General features: G+C 38.8%; 2 protein-coding genes across 3 annotated transcripts; one reads left to right on the forward strand and one right to left on the reverse strand.

Moving 5' to 3' along the window:
* The first annotated feature begins 269 nt into the window (after positions 1–269).
* Positions 270–2,937, forward strand: mlana (melan-A). Of its 2 annotated transcripts, none has more exons than XM_073871716.1 (5): positions 270–441; positions 1,066–1,159; positions 1,615–1,711; positions 2,013–2,111; positions 2,801–2,937. In XM_073871716.1, the coding sequence occupies exons 2-5, from the start codon at positions 1,071–1,073 to the stop codon at positions 2,867–2,869; spliced, it is 354 nt and encodes a 117-aa protein (XP_073727817.1). In that variant the 5' UTR covers positions 270–441; positions 1,066–1,070; the 3' UTR covers positions 2,870–2,937. The 2 variants fall into 2 exon arrangements, with proteins under 2 accessions (XP_073727817.1, XP_055036294.1); XM_055180319.2 differs by having other exon boundaries at positions 286–441; positions 1,059–1,159.
* A 1,888-nt stretch (positions 2,938–4,825) lies between these two features.
* Positions 4,826–18,475, reverse strand: LOC129423831 (uncharacterized bromodomain-containing protein 10). Its single transcript, XM_073871641.1, has 9 exons — positions 18,127–18,475; positions 17,156–17,872; positions 16,633–16,833; positions 14,919–16,261; positions 14,012–14,079; positions 13,369–13,458; positions 11,259–11,374; positions 10,653–10,825; positions 4,826–8,341 (listed from the first exon to the last, which is right to left on the reverse strand). The coding sequence occupies exons 2-9, from the start codon at positions 17,755–17,757 to the stop codon at positions 5,157–5,159; spliced, it is 5,778 nt and encodes a 1,925-aa protein (XP_073727742.1). The 5' UTR covers positions 17,758–17,872; positions 18,127–18,475; the 3' UTR covers positions 4,826–5,156.
* Positions 18,476–19,190: the final 715 nt, after the last annotated feature.

Raw genomic sequence — 19,190 nt, forward strand, 5'->3', positions numbered from 1 at the left:
ATTTATGTATATATTTTTAAATGTATATATATAAAATAAAATATATCAAAATATTAATATTTTGACATTACTATTTGAATCAGCTAGGAAAATAAATGAATTTATTAGGAAATAGGGAACTGATCCTCTGAGAGGGATAAAATGACAAGATTAAAGTAATGGCGTCACAGGGTCAGTCAAAAGACAGAATTCACATCAAGTAGTAAAAACAGTGTAGTTACTCTGGTGGTTGTGTTGGTCAGCAGACAGTCAGACCTCTGGAGGGGGGGAATGCATTCAATGAGTTTAAATGTGTGAGCTGAACCCGTGACGGTCATGAGAGAGAGAGAGAGAGAGAGAGAGAGAGAGAGAGAGAGAGAGAAAGAGAGATAGAGAGATTCACTCTGCCAGACTTCACAGAGATCCATCAGAGCTTCTCTGGAATCTAATCATTCAATTCTGGTAAGATCTGATTCTCTTTTACAAACACACCTGTTACTTTAATGAGTTTTATTCACTTTGTCTTGTAGATGAAGGATGTTTTTTTTTAATACAGAAAATGCTTTAATGTTTACCTCATTAATAATAATAATAATAATTCTGCAGCATTAATTAGATGGGCATTATAACAACTGATGTTCTCCTCATAACACATTTACAATATATAATGTTTCTTTAAACAAGTTTAACAATTATTACAAAATCTGTCAAGAATATGTTCATATTTGACCCTAAAATCAAAAGAAAAATCAGAAATGATAATTTGCATATTGAAGAGAGTTTATTTTATGACTATTCATTTTTAACAGAACATTTTTAGCTATGAATATTAAGGACATTATTAAGCAGAGCTTTACTGTTATGCTGATATATACATAAACTGTATTACACTACCAAAAAATATACATTTTCTTTATGAATTTTATTTTTTCTTTTGATTTTAGGTAGAAATGTGAACAATCTAACGTATAGAATAGGCCTGTTATAGTTTAATCTCACTGTATAGAGGGTCATGTAATGTGTTGGTGTATATCAGTTGTTTGTGTGTGTTTTATGTGTGTTTTTTGTCATTTGTGTAGTAATTAGTCAGAATGTCTTACGGTGGCTCCGGTTCGATGTCACGTGGTGAATTTAGTGTTCACTTCGCCAGCAAACGTGGAGGAACCATAAGAGCAGAGGAGTGAGTCTCAAACACAATCAATAACTCACACAAACAATCAATAACTCACACAAACAATCAATAACTCACACAAACAATCAATTACTCACACAACAATCAATAACTCACACAAATAATCAATATCTCACACAAACAATCAATAACTCACACAAACAATCAATAACTCACACAAACAATGAATAACTCACACAAACAATCAATAACTCACACAAATAATCAATAACTCACACAAACAATCAATAACTCACACAATAATCAATAACTCACACAAACAATCAATAACTCACACAAATAATCAATAACTCACACAAACATTTAATAATCACTAACTGAAATGTAAATATTTCACCTTAGTCATGTAAGTGTGTATCTGTGTGTATTTGTGTGTGTGTTTAGGGCCGCTGGTATTAGTGTGTGTTAAGTGTGTATCTGTGTGTATTTGTGTGTGTGTTTAGGGCTGCTGGCATTACTCTTCTGGTTGTGATCATCACAGCTCTCATCATTCTGGGTTGCTGGTTTTATCGCAGGCGCAGTGGATACAAAAAGATTGGGGTGAGTTTGTGATGACGATGGAGTCACAGGATTGAACCCTGCAGCTCTTTACACATCAGGATCTATGTGGTTTAAGTGTCATGATATACCAAATACATTGCTTGTATATTTATTTTGGTAATATCATGGCATACTTTGAAGTATCTTTAGAGTCAGGTAAATGGTAGTATGGCACATAAATATTGGTATTAATTCAGTACCATGCTGTAGTATTATTAAAGTACCCTTGTGAAAATCAGATGTTTTAAACTGTGATGATTTAATAACATATAGTGTGACTGACCTCTCTGTGTGTGTACAGAAAGAACAATCATGGAGAGAGATGAGTCAGTACACTGAACCTGGATCAGGAGATGAAAATAAAGTGGCCTTGAATGAATTCAGCAAGATCAATACTGCGGTAAAACACAAACCTGTATTATTATACGTGTACTGACAAGAAGTATATTGTATGAAGGATTACTGTGAAATAAATCTGGCCTAAATGTAACTATAAATATATTGGTATATAAAAGATGTTATTTACTTCTACAGCATTTACTAATACATTAATTTAAACCAAAAGTTAACATTAGTTAATGTGCCATGAACTATTGTATTACCACTAACATTAACACAAGTTAATAAATGCTGTAGACATTTTGTTCATTGTTAGTTTATGTTAGCTAATGCATTTACTAGGTAATGAATGCAACCTTATTGTAAAGTGTTTACCAATATATTAAACTATACATAGAAATGTGTTTGATTGCATTTACGCCACATTAAATATCCAACATCTAAGTGTTTCCCTCTGTCACATTTGGTTTATAAGAATCTGGGAATCCAAGGAGATTTTCCCCAGAATTCCAGAGGGGATAAAGGAGACTTGTGACTTTACTGTGTTTGCAGGCTGAAAGGCTTTGGGTCACAAACTGTGCGCTGTGGATTACAAACAATGTGTGTGTGTGTGTGTGTGTGTGTGTGTGTGAGAGAAGAAACAGAAGTGTTAAGATGCTGTTACTTGTAATAGCCTAAATATTTCATGTATAGGACTGTATTTTGCTGTATTTGTTTGAGTTTAATGTTGTTTTAAATGCTCTCTTGTAGATTCCTAACGCTCCTCCAGCTTATGAGAAGATCAACTCTAGACCTTCACCTCCACCTTATTCACCATAAACAAAAAACTGAGAAACCCAAAACGCTGAGAGTTAAATACAGAGGAATAAAACAAAGTTCATCAGTAATACTGTGTCTCTCTTTACATCTGATCTTCTCTTCTTCATCAAGGCTTACAGACATTACACACTTTTGACCTAGGAACATATTGACTTAAGTTGTCAAAACATGATGTATGTGTCACTTAAATGTTTATGTAAAGTTTTTTTAAACGGTTAACATTAGGGAGTGTAGTGTTGGTAAAGATTGAAGGAGATAATTTCTAAATCACAGTATTGTTATGAACACATAGTTTCTTTTAAAGGGGACGTATCATGAAAATCTGTGCTTCTATTAAAATGTGAAAAAGATCAACCCAGTAACTTAGAGATGGTAAACCATTAGGCTTGTGCGACTTCGGGCTGCGCCGCGGGAATCAAAGGCCGGATGGCATCGGAGTTATTCGTGAGCAATTTAAATCAGACTCCTCCGTATGATTTCGCGAATCGCTCTCGCGGTGCTTTGACGTCGTCCGGCTGTCGATTCTTGTGGCGCCGCATGAAGTCGAACAAGCCTATTCTCTGCAAGCATGTGAAAAAATAGCTCATTGAAATTTGACTCCCCTTGTGATGTCAGAAGGGGATCTTAATATAATAATACCGCCCCTTAATCTGCACTATCCAATCACAGCACTGCCATTTAATGCAGAGAGAGAAAATAATTGACAGCCCAATTGAGTTTCAGTTTCAACAAACCACCATTATGGTGATCAGTGTTTGCATTATCATCAGCTCATTTGCATTTTAAAGGACACACACAAAAACTGCACATTTTTTCCCACACCTACAAAGTAACAATTTGAACATGTTATAATAAATTATCTAGATGATATTTTGAGCTTAAACTTCACATATGTACTCTGGGAACACCAAAGATTTATTTGACATCTTAAAAAAAGTCTTGTGAAATGTCCCCTTTAAGAGATGCTGAACTTCTTATGCAAGCTTGAAAACGTGCAGTTTCACCATCTGGTAACACATTTTGTGTAAATGTTTTATTGGAAAATAATAAAAACCTTACAGCACAAATCACATTTACAGTATGTGTGTCCAATTTTAAAATATCCAGATATGAACCGAAACACAGACGTGTAAAAAGTACTCAAAAATGTTACTCAAGTAGTACTGAGTGTAAATTTTAAGTATCTGGCCAGAATCATACTTGACTATAAGTAAAAAAGTACACCATTAAAACTGTACGTGAGTATTAAAAAAGTAAAACAGGAGGAACGAAAACTAGACATTTTTAATCTCTAAAAACATGAAGTGAATGAACCACTTGTTGGTTTTGATAGAGAGGCTGTTAATAGCAGGGAACGTGTCACACTTCATGTGTTGTCGGTTTCAAAGAAGCAAAAAATCTTCATCATCAGATGAACTGTTGGCCAAGTGTGCTCCAAAGGCTCCAGAATAAATAACATTTAAATTAAACTGGCCATCAGGACAATTCAAGGAAGAATAGAATGAAGTGATCTCTACTTTTTGACTATAAATAAAATTGTAAGGAGTAAAAAGTTATTTTTTCTTAAAATATGTAATTAAGTAAAAGTATTGATTTATAATTGTACTCAAGGAAAGTAAAAATATCCAAAAATAATATTTAAGTACAGTAATCAAGTAAAATTACTCAAGTACTTTACACCTCTGCTGAAACATTCTGAAAACAAATCTAATGTGGACAAATCTCTGTGTAGATTTTTTCCAGATTGAAAATAACCCTGAATATGTGTTTTGTTTTATTTACATGAACGATGTCTGATTTTACTTCATAAATATCTGTCATGTAAATAGATCAAACATAAACTCAATTTGTTTTCAGATACTATCTGATGATACTTAACCTGATCGTGTCTGAATTTAACATACCGGTCCGTAGGCTTAAAGAAACAACAGAAGACTGGAGAGATGTGACTCTGAATAGAGTATAATATGAATCATTTAATGGTTTTATCAATGTGAAATGCTACAAAACATTAAAACCCTTCAATACAAATGGAGTACAAAAAGTCGGCCAAACAAATACTTTTGTTATATACATTACTGGCCATCTGCAATCTCTACTCATCATGAAACACATTTATTTACAACTATAACCAAGATAACTGGAGGTCTACAATAACTATTCTAAAAGACAAAATACAATTCAGTCTTTTTATATGAGGAGAAAATAAACCAGAGGAAAGCAAAACACACACAACTTAACTTGTTCTAGTTAACTCTTCTATAAAACATCTCTAGATAGTTTTATTTCAGTGATTTAATCCCTCTGGATGATCTGTTTTTGTATTTAACACAGGTACAGTAACTCTACTGACATTAGGAACATCAACATGAGCTCTCATTGGCTTTCCCGGCACTTCTACATTAGACGGTGTTGACGCTTGAACTATGTTTAAAATGGCACCGTCCGGGCTTAACAGCAGCTTACCAGCAGTGGAGTTGGTTAACGCACTGCTGGTTATCTGTACAACAGACTTGCTCTGAGTTTGCGGTTGTTGATGTAAAATAACAGGATTTCCATAAGCTCCAGGTTGCACAGCTCTGATTGGCTGACGCTGAGTCATTATAACTGTATTCATGGATGGAGGTACGGTGGCTACAGGCGTGACTTCACTGCTGACGTTCAGACACCCGACTGGTGGGACGGTCGCAACTGGAAGCTTCTGCATCCTTGAAATCGTACTGTTCATGGGTGCTCTGGTAACCACTGGTGCATTCTGGGAAATCACCGTTCGTACGGCAGGTACCACTTGGTTGTGAGGTGGTGGCCTTGCAGAAGTTGTGTTGAGTAAAGGTCCATGTGGAAGAGAACAAACTACAGAGGTTTCTGAGGGACGGTGTGACGGTGTAACTACGAGTCCTTTACCATCAGAAGTGTGAAAAATAGGAAACCTCACAATGTTGGCCAAGCCTGCTTGTTCAGATGATACACCAGCATGAAGAGGTTGAGGAACTGGAGGAGAAGATCTAGACGTGATTATGTTTACTTGCTGATGGACTCCAGCTTTAGCTGTGGTGGGTGAGGGAAGCCTGAGCAGTGTTTGCTGTGTTTTCATACCTTGAAAGGGACCTGAAGCGTTTAGACCTCGGGGAGGAGAAGGTGCAACACCATGAGAGGAGTTGGAGATGAGCAGAACATGACTACCTGGTCCAAGACCTTGAGGAGGAACAACAAGTCTGGTGTTGTTGATGAGAAGTTGAGTTCCAGGGGCGAGTGGAGCGCTGGTGTTGATCACAATCTTCTCAGAGTTTGGTGGCCTCATCCCAGAGGTCATGACTCCTGGAGAAGTTAATGTAGAAATGTTACTGGTTTGTGTTTGTACTGTGCTGCTTAAGGAAAGGTGATGGGACAGTCCAGCTGTGCAAGTGTTAATAGATGAGGGTGATGTACACAGTGATGAGATCGTTTGTGGCTTCCTAGCCGTGACACAATGTAACGGTAATGTAGTGTGTTTGCTCAAGAAACTTCCTGAAAAAGAAGAAGATATATCTGAAACAGAGCTGCCAACGACTAAACCAGTCTTACTGTTCAGAGCATTGAGCACAGAAACTGGCGTTGATACGGATGTGTCGTGTTTTACCACGGACAAAAGTTCAGAGGAAGCCATGTGACCAGTGCCAAGTGTTGAAAATGTTTTTCCCTCAACAGAACCGGCTGCTTTGAGGAGATTTTCACTATTCACTGATTCACTGCTTCTATTTTGTAGCCCACTTGACATTGAAGTTGCTTGTGTTACCCTAGGAACAATTACAGGTGTGGTTTTTGTTGACGTGCCAAGTATCCTCGATGATGTCAACCCTGACAAACTGATGCTCTGGATGTTCGTCACTGGCCCAGAAGTTGTGCAACTATGAAGGTTGGGAATAATCTTTAAGGCTTCAAGTGCAGGTGAAGTAAAGGGAACGCCTTTTGGAATGACACGTGTCGAGTTGTCAGGCGAGTGGTTTATGAACATGACCCTTGACCCTGGAACCGTACATGTTGCAGTAGTTGTAGTGATCTTTGTTGCAGCTGAGGTGAGGTTTGTTGATGGACCGACCAGAAAGACCTTCTGAAAGGTGGACTGGTGGTCTGAAGGTCTGCTGCCTGATTTCATTACACCAGTATTTTGTTGAACTTTATGGACATCTTTAACAGTTAAACGGACACTATCAGAGCTCTTACTTGAGGACAAGAGCAGTGGTTTACCAGTGAGTAAAGTTGAAGTGCTATCAGAAGAGAGAGTCTGATTCAGGACTGAAGAAGTTAAGATTCCCGTTGAGCTGACTGGAATGATATCCCTTGAAAGTGACTCTGAATTCATTACAGGAGTGATGGCGCCAGGAACGGTTTGTGTAGTGGATGCGGAAGACTTGGACACCAGAAAGGCTTTGAGTTGGGGAGAAATGGCAAAAACAGGGCTGGGTGTTAAAGTGCCGCTCTGTTCTGACGTCTGTACTTTGACAACTCCCGTGTTGCCTCCTCTTGTCGTCACAAGTATGGACTGTGAGTCTCTGATGCACACCGTCCTGAGCTCCTGCTTGGCATCAGGTTTGGTGGTGGATATGTTTGGGACTACCTTCGGCTCAGTCTTTTTAGGCACAATGGAACCTCCAGTAGTTGTCGGTAAGGTCCTTAAACTAGGCAAAACTGCGGCACAGGGTGTTCTGACCTCGCTGGTTTCTTTCAGTGGCGTCACCTGCTGGACAGGAACCTTGTTTTCTGGTACAGTGTTGGTTGTGTAAGGGACAGACACAGAGGTGAGGTCAGGTGACTGCTGAGCTGCCTTTATCTCAGTGCTTTGAATAAGAAGATTTGAAGGTAAAATAAAAACTTGTTGCGTGACTTTCTCTCCTGGTTTGTGATTTGGTATCGGCTGCACCGAAAACTTCACTGAAGTTCCTCCTTTTTTAAGAAGCCCCAATCCTCCTGCAGTCTTATAGACCACCGCTCCAGTGTTTTCTGGTTTGGATGTCTGTGTTACAGTACAGACGGGTTCAAGTTGTGTTATCGGTGAATGGGTAGATAAAGTTTGGACAGGTTGATGTGTTGATGACGATGTCTTGTCCAGTCTCTGAGCAATAACCGTAGTGTTTGGATGATTTATTAAGGTCACTTTGTTTCCAACACTCTTGGCCAACAAGGCCTGGATGTGCTTATAAGTCCCCTGAATGCTCCTCACAGGCTCTGATAACCCTGAAGCTCTTTCTGGAGGTTCTTGTGGGTTTGCTGTTGTTGGATCACTGTTTAATGCCCCCATATTTGGTGTGAAACTAGAAGAACTCTCAGGTTCCATTTTGGCTCTCTTAAATGTGCTCTGTTCCTCATTGACGGCATTGATGTGGCGACGTTTTGAAGCGCGTGTGAAGGGTCCGGTTTCATTACCCATCATGATGACTTCAGGTCTGTCATCTGGACATCTTGATTTGTGACTTTCAAACTGATTAGGGTGCTCTGCAAAAAATAAATATCATGGATCATTCCTTAGAAATATTCCTCATGTAAATATTGCAAAGCTCCCAATGTGCAGCAGTGTAGGGTTCCCAGTGTCTTTAACAAGAGAAACTAACTGAAATATCTCAACTACAAGAGTCAAACAGCTAGCGGGGATTTCAGTAACCTTTCATTTTTATAAAGTCAGATAAGTACAATGATCAGTTTAATCCACTGATCCATATAAATGACTGGATTGCGCATAGAACCTAACAGCGAGACGTGAAGTCACCAGAAGAGTTTGAGCGGCCGTCTTGGTAATCCCAACCCGCAGAGGGCGTCACTGACTTGCATTCAAAATCATGATCTTCATTTACCCGGTTCACAGTAGGGCTGTAACGATTAATTGTGTGTCCCATTAACGCCTGTCTGAAATCGATTCTGAATCGCAAGGCTGCGATTCTTTGTTTCATGCACAGCTTGTGCGTGTACTACGGCATTTGGTCAGTAGGAAGTCCTTATCAATCTAAAATCATTATGAGTTGGAGTCGTTTATAACGTGCATTTTAAAAAGCAGCACTCGTTAAACCAAATCATTCAAAATATTCTTTATTATCATGAAAATACCTGAAACAATTTGAAGATCAGCGATATAAATATTCCTGTAGACATTTCCTGGGATAGTGTTTGTAATGCTACTTCTTCTGTGGCACAAAGGGAGTTTCTGCACGAAAGCGCCCCCTGGGGTTGGGATGTGCCGGGATTTCACTGTAATTCATTCAAATTCATTCATTGAGAAAACGTGCATTTGCACGATTAATCGTTACAGCCCTAGTTCACAGCGTATCAGTCACACAAGATTAGTTTTTAGGATATGTGTATGTAAATGAATTGTTACTTCTGATGTTATTTGCAATGTTTGTTTTAGTCGGGCAGGATAATAAGGAATTTATAGAAAACGTTAAAGTGAGTGTGTCTGCTGCATTCTGTTGTAATGACACAGATGTGTAAATAAAGTTTTATGAAATTAAAAACACACAAGGCATTATTCAGTTTTTTGTTATAAGCCAGAAATGACAAGGAGGCGCCTTCTCGCAATACAAAGTCAATGGAGACGGTTGGATTGCTTTCCCCCCCGGTGGGCGTGGTTTTCAGGTTATGACGCGCTGCGCTCTGTCTCTATATATCATTGGAAAGGTCTAAGAATTTAGTTATTATATTTCAAAACCTTTTAGCAACACTCTAAAAACATCAGTCCTAAATAAAAAAAAATGTGGTTCTTGGCTCATAATCATAGAGGAACCATTTTAAGTGCCATATAGCAGCGTTTGTTGCAGTACCTGTGTAGCACCTGTGAAGAACCAAACTGTGCTATGTAGAACCATATGCGGTGCTAAATGACCCCCATATAGTTCCTCATAGGTGCTTCATAGCTTTTAAAATGGTTCCTCTATGATTACGAGCAAAAAAGCACTTTTAGTGCTATTTAGAGTGAATAGAAATAATGTGGTTAAAGTAATTTATTAATTTGTGACAAGAGTATGCAGCAAAACAATGACACCTAGTGGCCTTTGTTGGTAAAATGTGTGACACAAACCTCATTTTCTTGTGAACTTGAAATTTGGATCACAGATAGTTTAGACCTAGCATTTCTGAGGTGAAACATTTTTATAATGTTATGTATACAATATATACTTTATTGCATTATTTTAATTTATTAAAGTAAATGTTAACTGCTATAACAATTTTTTTTATTTAATATTTACACATCCAGACACTTGAAAATCTTCTTAAAAACAAAATAAGTGTTCTAGACAAAACAAATGCCAAAGTATAGGCTTACGTAACATAATTGCAAAACCAGCAAATTATTGCATGCACATACGGTATTTCAAGCATGATTATTTATTTAGATTTCAGAATGAGCATGTTTGGCAATAATAATACATGATCTGATGATCTAAGATGTTTACTACTGTAATGAGATGAATGTATAGTAACTCGTAAAATGTACAATCTTAACAAGCTTAAGACGTCTGAATGTACTAATGTACAGGGAGACTTCAGATATAAAAACAGAAATTTGGGCATACCAATATGGCGGCGCGGTGGCTTCAAAACTGTGACGACATGCGCAATGCAGTCATTTATATAGATCAGTGATTTAAAGATGTCATTTAATAGTGTTTACTTTTTTATAGTTTAATCATCTTGTAATATGATCTCAGTCCTTTTTGTCAAAGGATTTTTTTTTTTAAATTGGCAAGAACCCTGCTATATAAAGCGTTTGTGACGGTAAAATGAGGCACTTGGGAAAATATTCATGACTTACCGGTCACATCAGAATCTTCTGTCAACGTTCTGACAGCTTTGACTTCATCTTCAGGTTCTCTTGTCGTCTCTGTGGACAATGAAAGATCTTCACTGCTGTCCATCTGCTCTCTGGTGAAGTTCTCATATTCAGGGTGTTTTTTGAAATCGTCAGACTCTTTTTTCATGCGTGCTCTGTTGAGAAGGGAAAAATGCACAAAGCTCTGTTACCAGGAAATCATTGAAGCCTTAAGGTAGAGAAAAGGAGAAATATCCAGGTGCCTGTTGAGCGCAGTGAAGTGTAAACCTCTCTGAATTCCTGAATATAAATCACAATCACCTCCTGGATCATTTCTTCATTCAACAACAAGACAGAAATGCAGAAGTTTAAGAAACCACAACACAAAATCTTAACCCGTCATATATATATATATATATATATATATATATATATATATATATATATATATATATATATATATATATATATATATATATATATATATATATAGTTTTATAAGAGCTGTTGGTTCTTAAGCAAACACATTTTCAAGCCACAAAATTATATGAATTATTTACAGAATGAGAAGACAATGTCAACCTGTCACATAAGTAGATTCATGGTTACCTGTTCTTCTGGAAGGCCTTGACCAGTTTAGGTTCCCATGGCAACAGCTCATTTAACAGCCTTACCAGTGTGATGTGCAACTCTTTCACAGTGGATCTCTTGTGTTGCCATCTCACCTAAAATATTACGCACATATAAAAAACACTTTACTACCCTCGTCTACTGTTTTCATAGTAAATGTCATGTCTGTGTAACAAAATAAAATAATATATATTTAGCAAAAATGTTGCCTTTAATGAAAAAATAACACACATATACTAGTTAAAAATAAACATACAACTGGAATTATTAATAAAGTTATGAATCAATTGTGTATGCGAGTTTTTTACGCAGTAAGGTAGCGTGCACACCAAAGTGTATATGCCAGCGTATGTTCTTAATAGTTTTTTAATGGAAGCACAGTGGTTTTCAAAAAAGCCCGCAGCTGGCGGGTTTTGTCCGTGCCAAATATCAGAACTTAGCATTTTTTCAACTTAGAGTTGGAAGTTGAACAATATTTAACTGAGTGAAACCATAGATTGTAAAAATGACGGACGTAGTGTCCATTGGTTTCTGAAGAGCGTTTTTGAAGCTTAAAGTAGGTGATGCCTGCCTTCGCCAACTTGGTCGCACGTCACTGCGCATCACTCGCTGATAACTGAAAATGGGTAAAGGGGGGGGGGGGCTGGGTGAAGCTGAGGTGTCTGGCTAAAACCACGCCCACCTTGCTCAACTCTAGTGACAGCAGTGGCCGTTCACCCATCACTCAAGTGGCCACGCCCTTAATTACACGGAACTTTAAAGCTTAATTTAATTTAAACGGATGAGTTACAAAAAATTCAGCCCCCTATAGTAAAATTAGCTATACAGACCAAAAACACTTTTTGTAAACATATTATTTTCTGCTGTAAAGTTGGCTATTGGGAATTGACTCCCTTTTGGAGCCTCTAGTGGCCAGTCGATGAATTGCAGTTTAAGTCACTTCAGTATTGGCTTCATCAGAGAGATCGGAAGGTTGCCCCTCGGGTGAAACTCTCAGCTCGTCAATGTCACTTCTTACTCGGCAGTCCATCACAGTGGAGGAGGGGCAGGACAAATATCACAACAACCAACCGGCGCATGGTTCAACGAATCACAGCAACCAAAGCGCTCAGCTGAAAAAAGCTGGCAAGCACCTACAGTCGGCGTTCGCCTGATGTTTTCACCCACGTTTAAACACTTTGGTGTGCACGCCGCATTAAGGGGTCGATCACACCAAATGCATTTTAAATGTGGCTTTTATATTGCTAGGCAACCACCGAGGTACCTGTCCTGTCAATCAAATATTGAAGCGTGAGCGCTCTTTTGCTATTAACTGTCATATTAGCAGAAACTTTAAAAAGAGGAGGCTTGCTCTGACTTTGATTAAGGGTGAGAGGTCAACAAACACACAGGAGACAGTGAGCGAGTGCAATCCGGCTGATCCAAACAACTGTAAACTTCTGTCACGACAACAGAAGGTCCGCCTCTCCCCTCATTCCATTGGAGACAATGAAAGAATGCGAATGACATCGGGCACCTTTTCGCTCTGAGCGCTCCTTCAAAAATGCGTTGGGCGGCAGGTGGCCAAAACACAAGACATTGGGCGAGGATAAACAGCACACATAACACTCACTGACCATAGAAAACTATTAAAAAAGGCGCCTGCCACTGCCATAAACGTGTTCGGTGTGATCGGCCCCTAAGGGAGCTTTACCAATTATTATATTAAGATACTGAGCAAATTTTTTTACATTTTACCTTTACTCAGAAACGACAGCGAAGAGTGACTGGAGACTATTTTAAAGTAGAGTTTTTTTCCAAGAAAATTTGCAGAGAAAGAGTTTTTGTTAAATACTAATGGAATGGTTAAAGGAAGATTTGTGAAAATAAACCATTTGAAGTACTGACTAATAAACTAAAATGTTAATAAGTGAAAATTACTGAACCCAAACATAAGAGCCTGATAAAAACAATGCTCATTTACATGTCAGATGTGCTTAGAGGATTTGGCATCTGAACATATAAACAAAAATGTTTTAATGGTTTGTTTCTGTGTGTGTGTGTGTGTGTGTGTGTGTGTGTGTGTGTTTGTGTTCCCTCTCTTACTAACAGATCTCTTTTTGGTGCTGTTAATTTGGTCTAATTCATCTTCTGTTCGACTGATTAAAGCTCTGAGATCATCCAGACTGGAGCACACCAGCTACAGAGAAATGACAAGAAAGAGAAGAGAAATGTAAGAGACGTAAGAATTCCTTTTAATAAAAACCTAACTGTTACATAAATACTACTTAAATAACACTTTTGGGATCATTTATACTAAGTAGGTATAACTTAGCTTCACGTCGGTTCATGATCACACAGTCTGGGTTTATTTCTGCAATAAAACCTGCTGCCTGTACATTATCCCACTTATTACACAGACATTTACCTCATAAGTAAAGTAAGGACCATTAAATATTGTTTTGAAATATTTTATCTCCTCATTTTTAATGAATGCAGACCTTCCGCAAGGAAAAACACTTTATTTTTGGTTTTAAGATAAGACAAGACGTTCAAATGTCATGAACACACTATTTGATTTGTAAATATAATGTCATATATAAATAATAATAATAGTAATAATACAAACCTGCAAATGGCATGATTGGTCAATCAGAATCAATAATTTTAAAGTAGGAATATGAGTGAGATAATAACAGATAATAACTCATTCATATGACTGTAATATGTTTGTGTTCAGAAGATGAGCTCACCTGAAATGATGGTTCCACTGGACCTGTTTTTCTCTTCACTGATACAATCTTTACATTCAACTTTCTTCCTGGATATAAAGAAACATTACACAACATCAGTAACACATGACAAACACTCAGAACTACACAACAACATTAATAATCTCATCAGTCGGGTCATTCTTTATTTGGGGTGGCCCTCTACTTTACAACAGTTCAAATAAACTTTAATACTAATAAATTATCAAATGTTTCCATGTTTGTATTCTGTAGGATAAATACAATTCCTGCACTATTAACAATTACATTTTTTTGTTTTAAAATACATGTTTGAGTTTGAGAGATTGCATTTGTAACAAAATATTATGTTCCTGCCATATCTCAGAGAGGTATCATGGGTTGTAATTGCAACAATATAACATTTCCAGCACAAATGAAGTGGTTATATTGTGAAAAGATTTATTTAACATGCACAATTTTATTAAATTGTTTTAAAATTTTGTAATATTTAAAAAAAAGTAGTGTCCCACAAATTCATGTCTGTGGTGTTTTCTTAAAGTTATCTAATTTTCTGACAACTTCATGTGTCTGACTTTATTAGTGTCTGTGGTGTTATGTTTATAACTTGCAGATTTTACATATTTTAATCAAACATTTTAATAAATACAGAAAAGACTAGAAAAGACTGGATTTAGGATAATTTGTCTGTGGTGTTACAGTCCCTATAATAACTTTAAAATTAAAATTAAAAATGTTATTAAGCTTCAATTTGGTGGGATGTATCATATTAAACTAACTTTAAATGCATAACAATACATTTTAATAAGAAAAAACAAATAAGCAATTTCTGTCTCATTTGCCAGCCCGATGAATGACCCACATGTGTTATGAATGCTTCAGACAGTTATTGGTGGCTATTGAGACTCACGAAGTTTCTGTTTCTTCTTTCTGATGTTGTCGACTCTGTGCAGATGCTTCTTCAGTCTTCTGGCCTTTATGTTTAGTTTGCCTGTGTTTGTTTTCCTCGTGCTAAACTCGCTCTTCTTCTTTCTTTTTTTTCTCTTGGTCGTACCCGTTGTCCCTTTTGATCGGTCTCTCCGGATGTTGATTTCAGGCTGGACGTGGTCTTTGCAGATAGTCTGACAGTGAGTACAGAGATGTGGCGATGCTTCAGAGCATTCAGCACAGAGACGTTTCTCATCGACGGTCTGCTGGGTCACATCATCTGTCCGGAGACTCAAAGCAGGAGATTTCCCTTTGTAGCAGCTGTCTCCTACTCTGAAACACGGCTCGATGTCCGACTCCTTTTCTTCTTCTAAATGTTTTAATTTCATAGACTTCTCCTGAATGCCTCCAGAATCCTCCTTACAATGTAAGTGGACACCGGAGGGGCATTTCTGATCCAGTTCCTCTCCATCATGAAGTGAATCGTCTTGTAAGCCCCACGCACACATCTCTACATCACCCGAGCTGTCGTTCTCCACCTTCACAGCATCTACATACAGAAACGATCCTTTATTCATCTCATCCTTCACTACTTTCTTTTCCTCCTCAGATCTCTTGACACGAAAGAGCGGCAGAGGAAACTCCATCTCTAGACAAGGACTCTGTCGGTAGATCCTTAAATCTGCACCACAGAAGTGTGGAAAGTGGATGTAGGCGTTCTCCTGCCCATCGTAGCCTAGGATGGACTCGCGGCACTCGTGAATGGGCTGCCCGAGAACGGCGTCCTGCACGTCTTTCTGCGTCTCGTACACGTGATCGCAGAGTCCCTTGAGAAGCCACACGCGCCGGTTAAACGGAAGGAGGTGGAACGGCGTTTCCTCCAGCGGATTCATCTCCCCTACGGTCCAGAAGAACTGATGGCAAAGACCAAGATGCTCAGCTCGCCCGACCTGGTCTTCGCTCCTGCCGACCGCCTGATACCAGCCCTGAACTCTGCGACGCAGCTCCGCCTCCCACTTCCTGTAAGGCAGCGGTGGGCGTCGGTGTAGGGTCGGTCTTTTGTGCGAGGGGCAAAGCAGAGAGGTCATAACCTTAGAGAGGAAAGAACTACAGCGGGGCATCAATAAACAGCGCTCCAGCTCATAGAAAACAATCTCAGGGAGGTTCAGAGCCGTCTGGGCCAGACACAGAAAGTGACCGATGGCCGGGAGCTCCCACATGGTACGGACCGACCACGGATCTGCCAGGGAGAGCAATGAACGTTCCCATTCCTCCATCTCTTTGACCGACACCTCCTCTGCCTCTTTCTTCTCCAGCTCTCGCTGTCTAGATGTCAAAAGTTAGAGAGTCAGTGGTGAGAAAGTAAATACAACAGAGTATTGAAATGACATCTGAAGCATTGTTACTTTGTATAATGTGATGAATAACATGTTGCCTTCTAAAACAACACTAAACCATAATAATCAGGATTATAATTTTTCTCATAATCGAGCAGCTCTAGGTAAGCGATTATTAGAGTAATAAGTTATTTTACACTTTTATGTGCATGACCAGTTACGTGATTGGTCATGTTTCATGCGTTTATGGTCGTGTTTGATGAAGATTCTTTTTAAAATGCCAGTATGAACGAGAATCGTTTTCATTTTAAAATGCAAATGCTCTAATATAAACAGGGCTTTAGATGATTCCGTGCTCACCGTTTCTCCTCTTTGGCTCGTTGTAGCTCCTCTAATCTCAGTGCTTGAACCAATATGGACTCGCTGCCACCCACCGTAATAGCAGCGAGACTTCGCGGGACTGACCGTCTCCTGGATGACGCACCTGCCGGCCCTTTTTCATCCTCTGTGCCAAAGCGACCTTTAGACGTCACAGCCAGGGTCGTTTTGTCTCTCAATGTTGTAGTGGAGAAAAAAAGAACCCGATCATCAATTGGTTCAAATCACAACATACAGCTAAACTTCTCAATAAAGAAAATTGATCAAATAATCTGTGTTGCACAGTGGTTAAAGGCTTGGGCTGGTACTCCAAATAATCCAGGTTTCAAAAATGATGTAGCGCATTTTCAGCGCATTTTCTTAAAGTGACTGATCATCTCAGGCATCATCATCATCATCACTGGCTGTCCATGTAAGTGTTAAAGTTAAGTTGAAGTTGCATTGGATGAACATTTCTAAACACACAATATGTCCTGTCTTTTACACATAACTAATGGAGATTTACCTGGACAGAAGGGTGAGCTTCTGTTCTAGAATCATCTCGAGTTTCTGGGCCTGTTTGGACATCCAGTGATGAACTCCATGAAACCGATAACAATTCTCCAACATCAGTCTGAAATCAGCCACAAACGCTGTGATGGATTCATACTCTCGATTCACAAACTTATCATCCATCTTTTTGAAGCACATCTCTCCGTCAGAGGCCCGATCACCCTGCGATCCAGGGCCGACGGGGTGCCAAAACGGGGCCGTCGTAGCTTTGTGCTTCTCCGAAAGAAAGCTTTGAAATATTCTGTAGGCCTGTCGGATCTCTGGCGTGAGATCGTCTTCGTCTTCCACTGTGCTAGACGGTAAAGACCTGCTGTCATCTTCTGAGATCACCGTGCCATCCGCTTCACCTTTATGACAGTGTGACATGAAATTCTCCAGCTCTGATTGGTCAGATGAACCGTTACACAGCCGCTCTGACACCTCCAGACACCCGGGCCCGTGGTACTGTGACCCAGACTCGGGTTTAAGTACACACGAGGCCAAGGTCAAACGGTGGTTCAGGTTCATGTCCCGGGCACTGTGTGACACAGATTCACACGCGTGTCCGCTCTTCATTCTCCAGCTGTGACGCTGAGGACCTCGCTCACCTGCACACGTGCCTCCTGCATCATCTGTCAATCAATGTCAGGCTGTCATCATCATATGAGGTCATATCTGTTCCTGATGGACACTGGGTTAACAAAAAACACCTAAGTTTCATTACAGGTCCAGTTTGAATGAGGTCTGGCTACGTGATTACAACCAAATACAATCTAATTAAAATTTAAATAATAAACGCAAACTAAAGAAACTCTTTATGCATTATTGTGAATTTGTATCAAATAAAATTCGCTAAACTCCTAAAACGGCATATTTCAGCAACAAGTGGACTTGATTCATATTTTAATCGTAATGCTGATGTTTTATAAGCTTTTCTCACGTTACCGGAGCGCTCTGCTGTGCTGTCGTGTAAAACATTAAATCAGAAGCACTAGGCCACAACGCCGGCGGCCTCGATTTCACTCCCACGCCCAGCACGGGTCGACTGACACGGCAGCATCCGGTCTCCCTCCCGATGATTTCTCAAGCGCATAATTCCAGTGCTGCGCGGTCTGTGAATAAACAATCAAAATACAAAGCGTTCGCATAAAAAATTACATGCGAGTTTTACTTAAAACAAAACAAATCAAAAGATAAAATGCGTTTAATAAAATACAAACACACAGAGTCAATCAGAGTCTATCAAAGACACACAGAGACTCGCCGTGTGTGTGTGTGTGTGTGTGTGTGTACGCGCGTGAGTGAGTGCGTGCGTGCGTCTGTATAACAACAAAATTATCATAAATAAGTATAAACAAATAAGTAAAAATAATAAGTATAAATAAATAAATACAAATAAACTTAAACGAGTTTGTGATAACGTGATTAATTTAATAGAATTTAAATTGAAGATATATGCGAAGGTCATGTTTAGTGATTTACTGTTTTAAATGTTTAAAATCATCCTACATTATGTACATTCTGTGAAAATATAACATTGGTATCTTTAATATTAAAAGAGTAAGATCCTGTTTGGAATTCAAGTTTAACACTTTTAGTTTATTCATTATAATCATTTTGACTTTGATGACCAGTTCTACTTTTTCCATTTCTCTCTCTTTGTTCATTTAAGTGAGTTGTTTTGCATTAGGCTTGTTTTGAGCTGTTTTATTTGCATCCACTGGCATTTTAATGTACATTTGTCATGCTAATATAGCAGTCGTTATGACCAGCAGGTGTCAGTGAAGGACATTATTATAATTATTGTTAAGCGCTGCGCAGACCAACCAGCGTATGACGTCAACGTATCGCGAGATCGATTCAAAAGCTAAGGGCCTTAAAGCTCTTGTTTTGTTTTTAAGGGGCCTTATCCGCCTGGGAAGCCTTGCTCTACCGTAAACATCTCTGATCTCATACTCAGTTTGAGTCCCGGCTGATCCGAGGATTTATGTCTGTGTGAAGTTTATATG

This window comes from Misgurnus anguillicaudatus, chromosome 9 (genome assembly GCF_027580225.2).
Source record: "Misgurnus anguillicaudatus chromosome 9, ASM2758022v2, whole genome shotgun sequence".
Classification (NCBI taxonomy): Eukaryota; Metazoa; Chordata; class Actinopteri; order Cypriniformes; family Cobitidae; genus Misgurnus; species Misgurnus anguillicaudatus.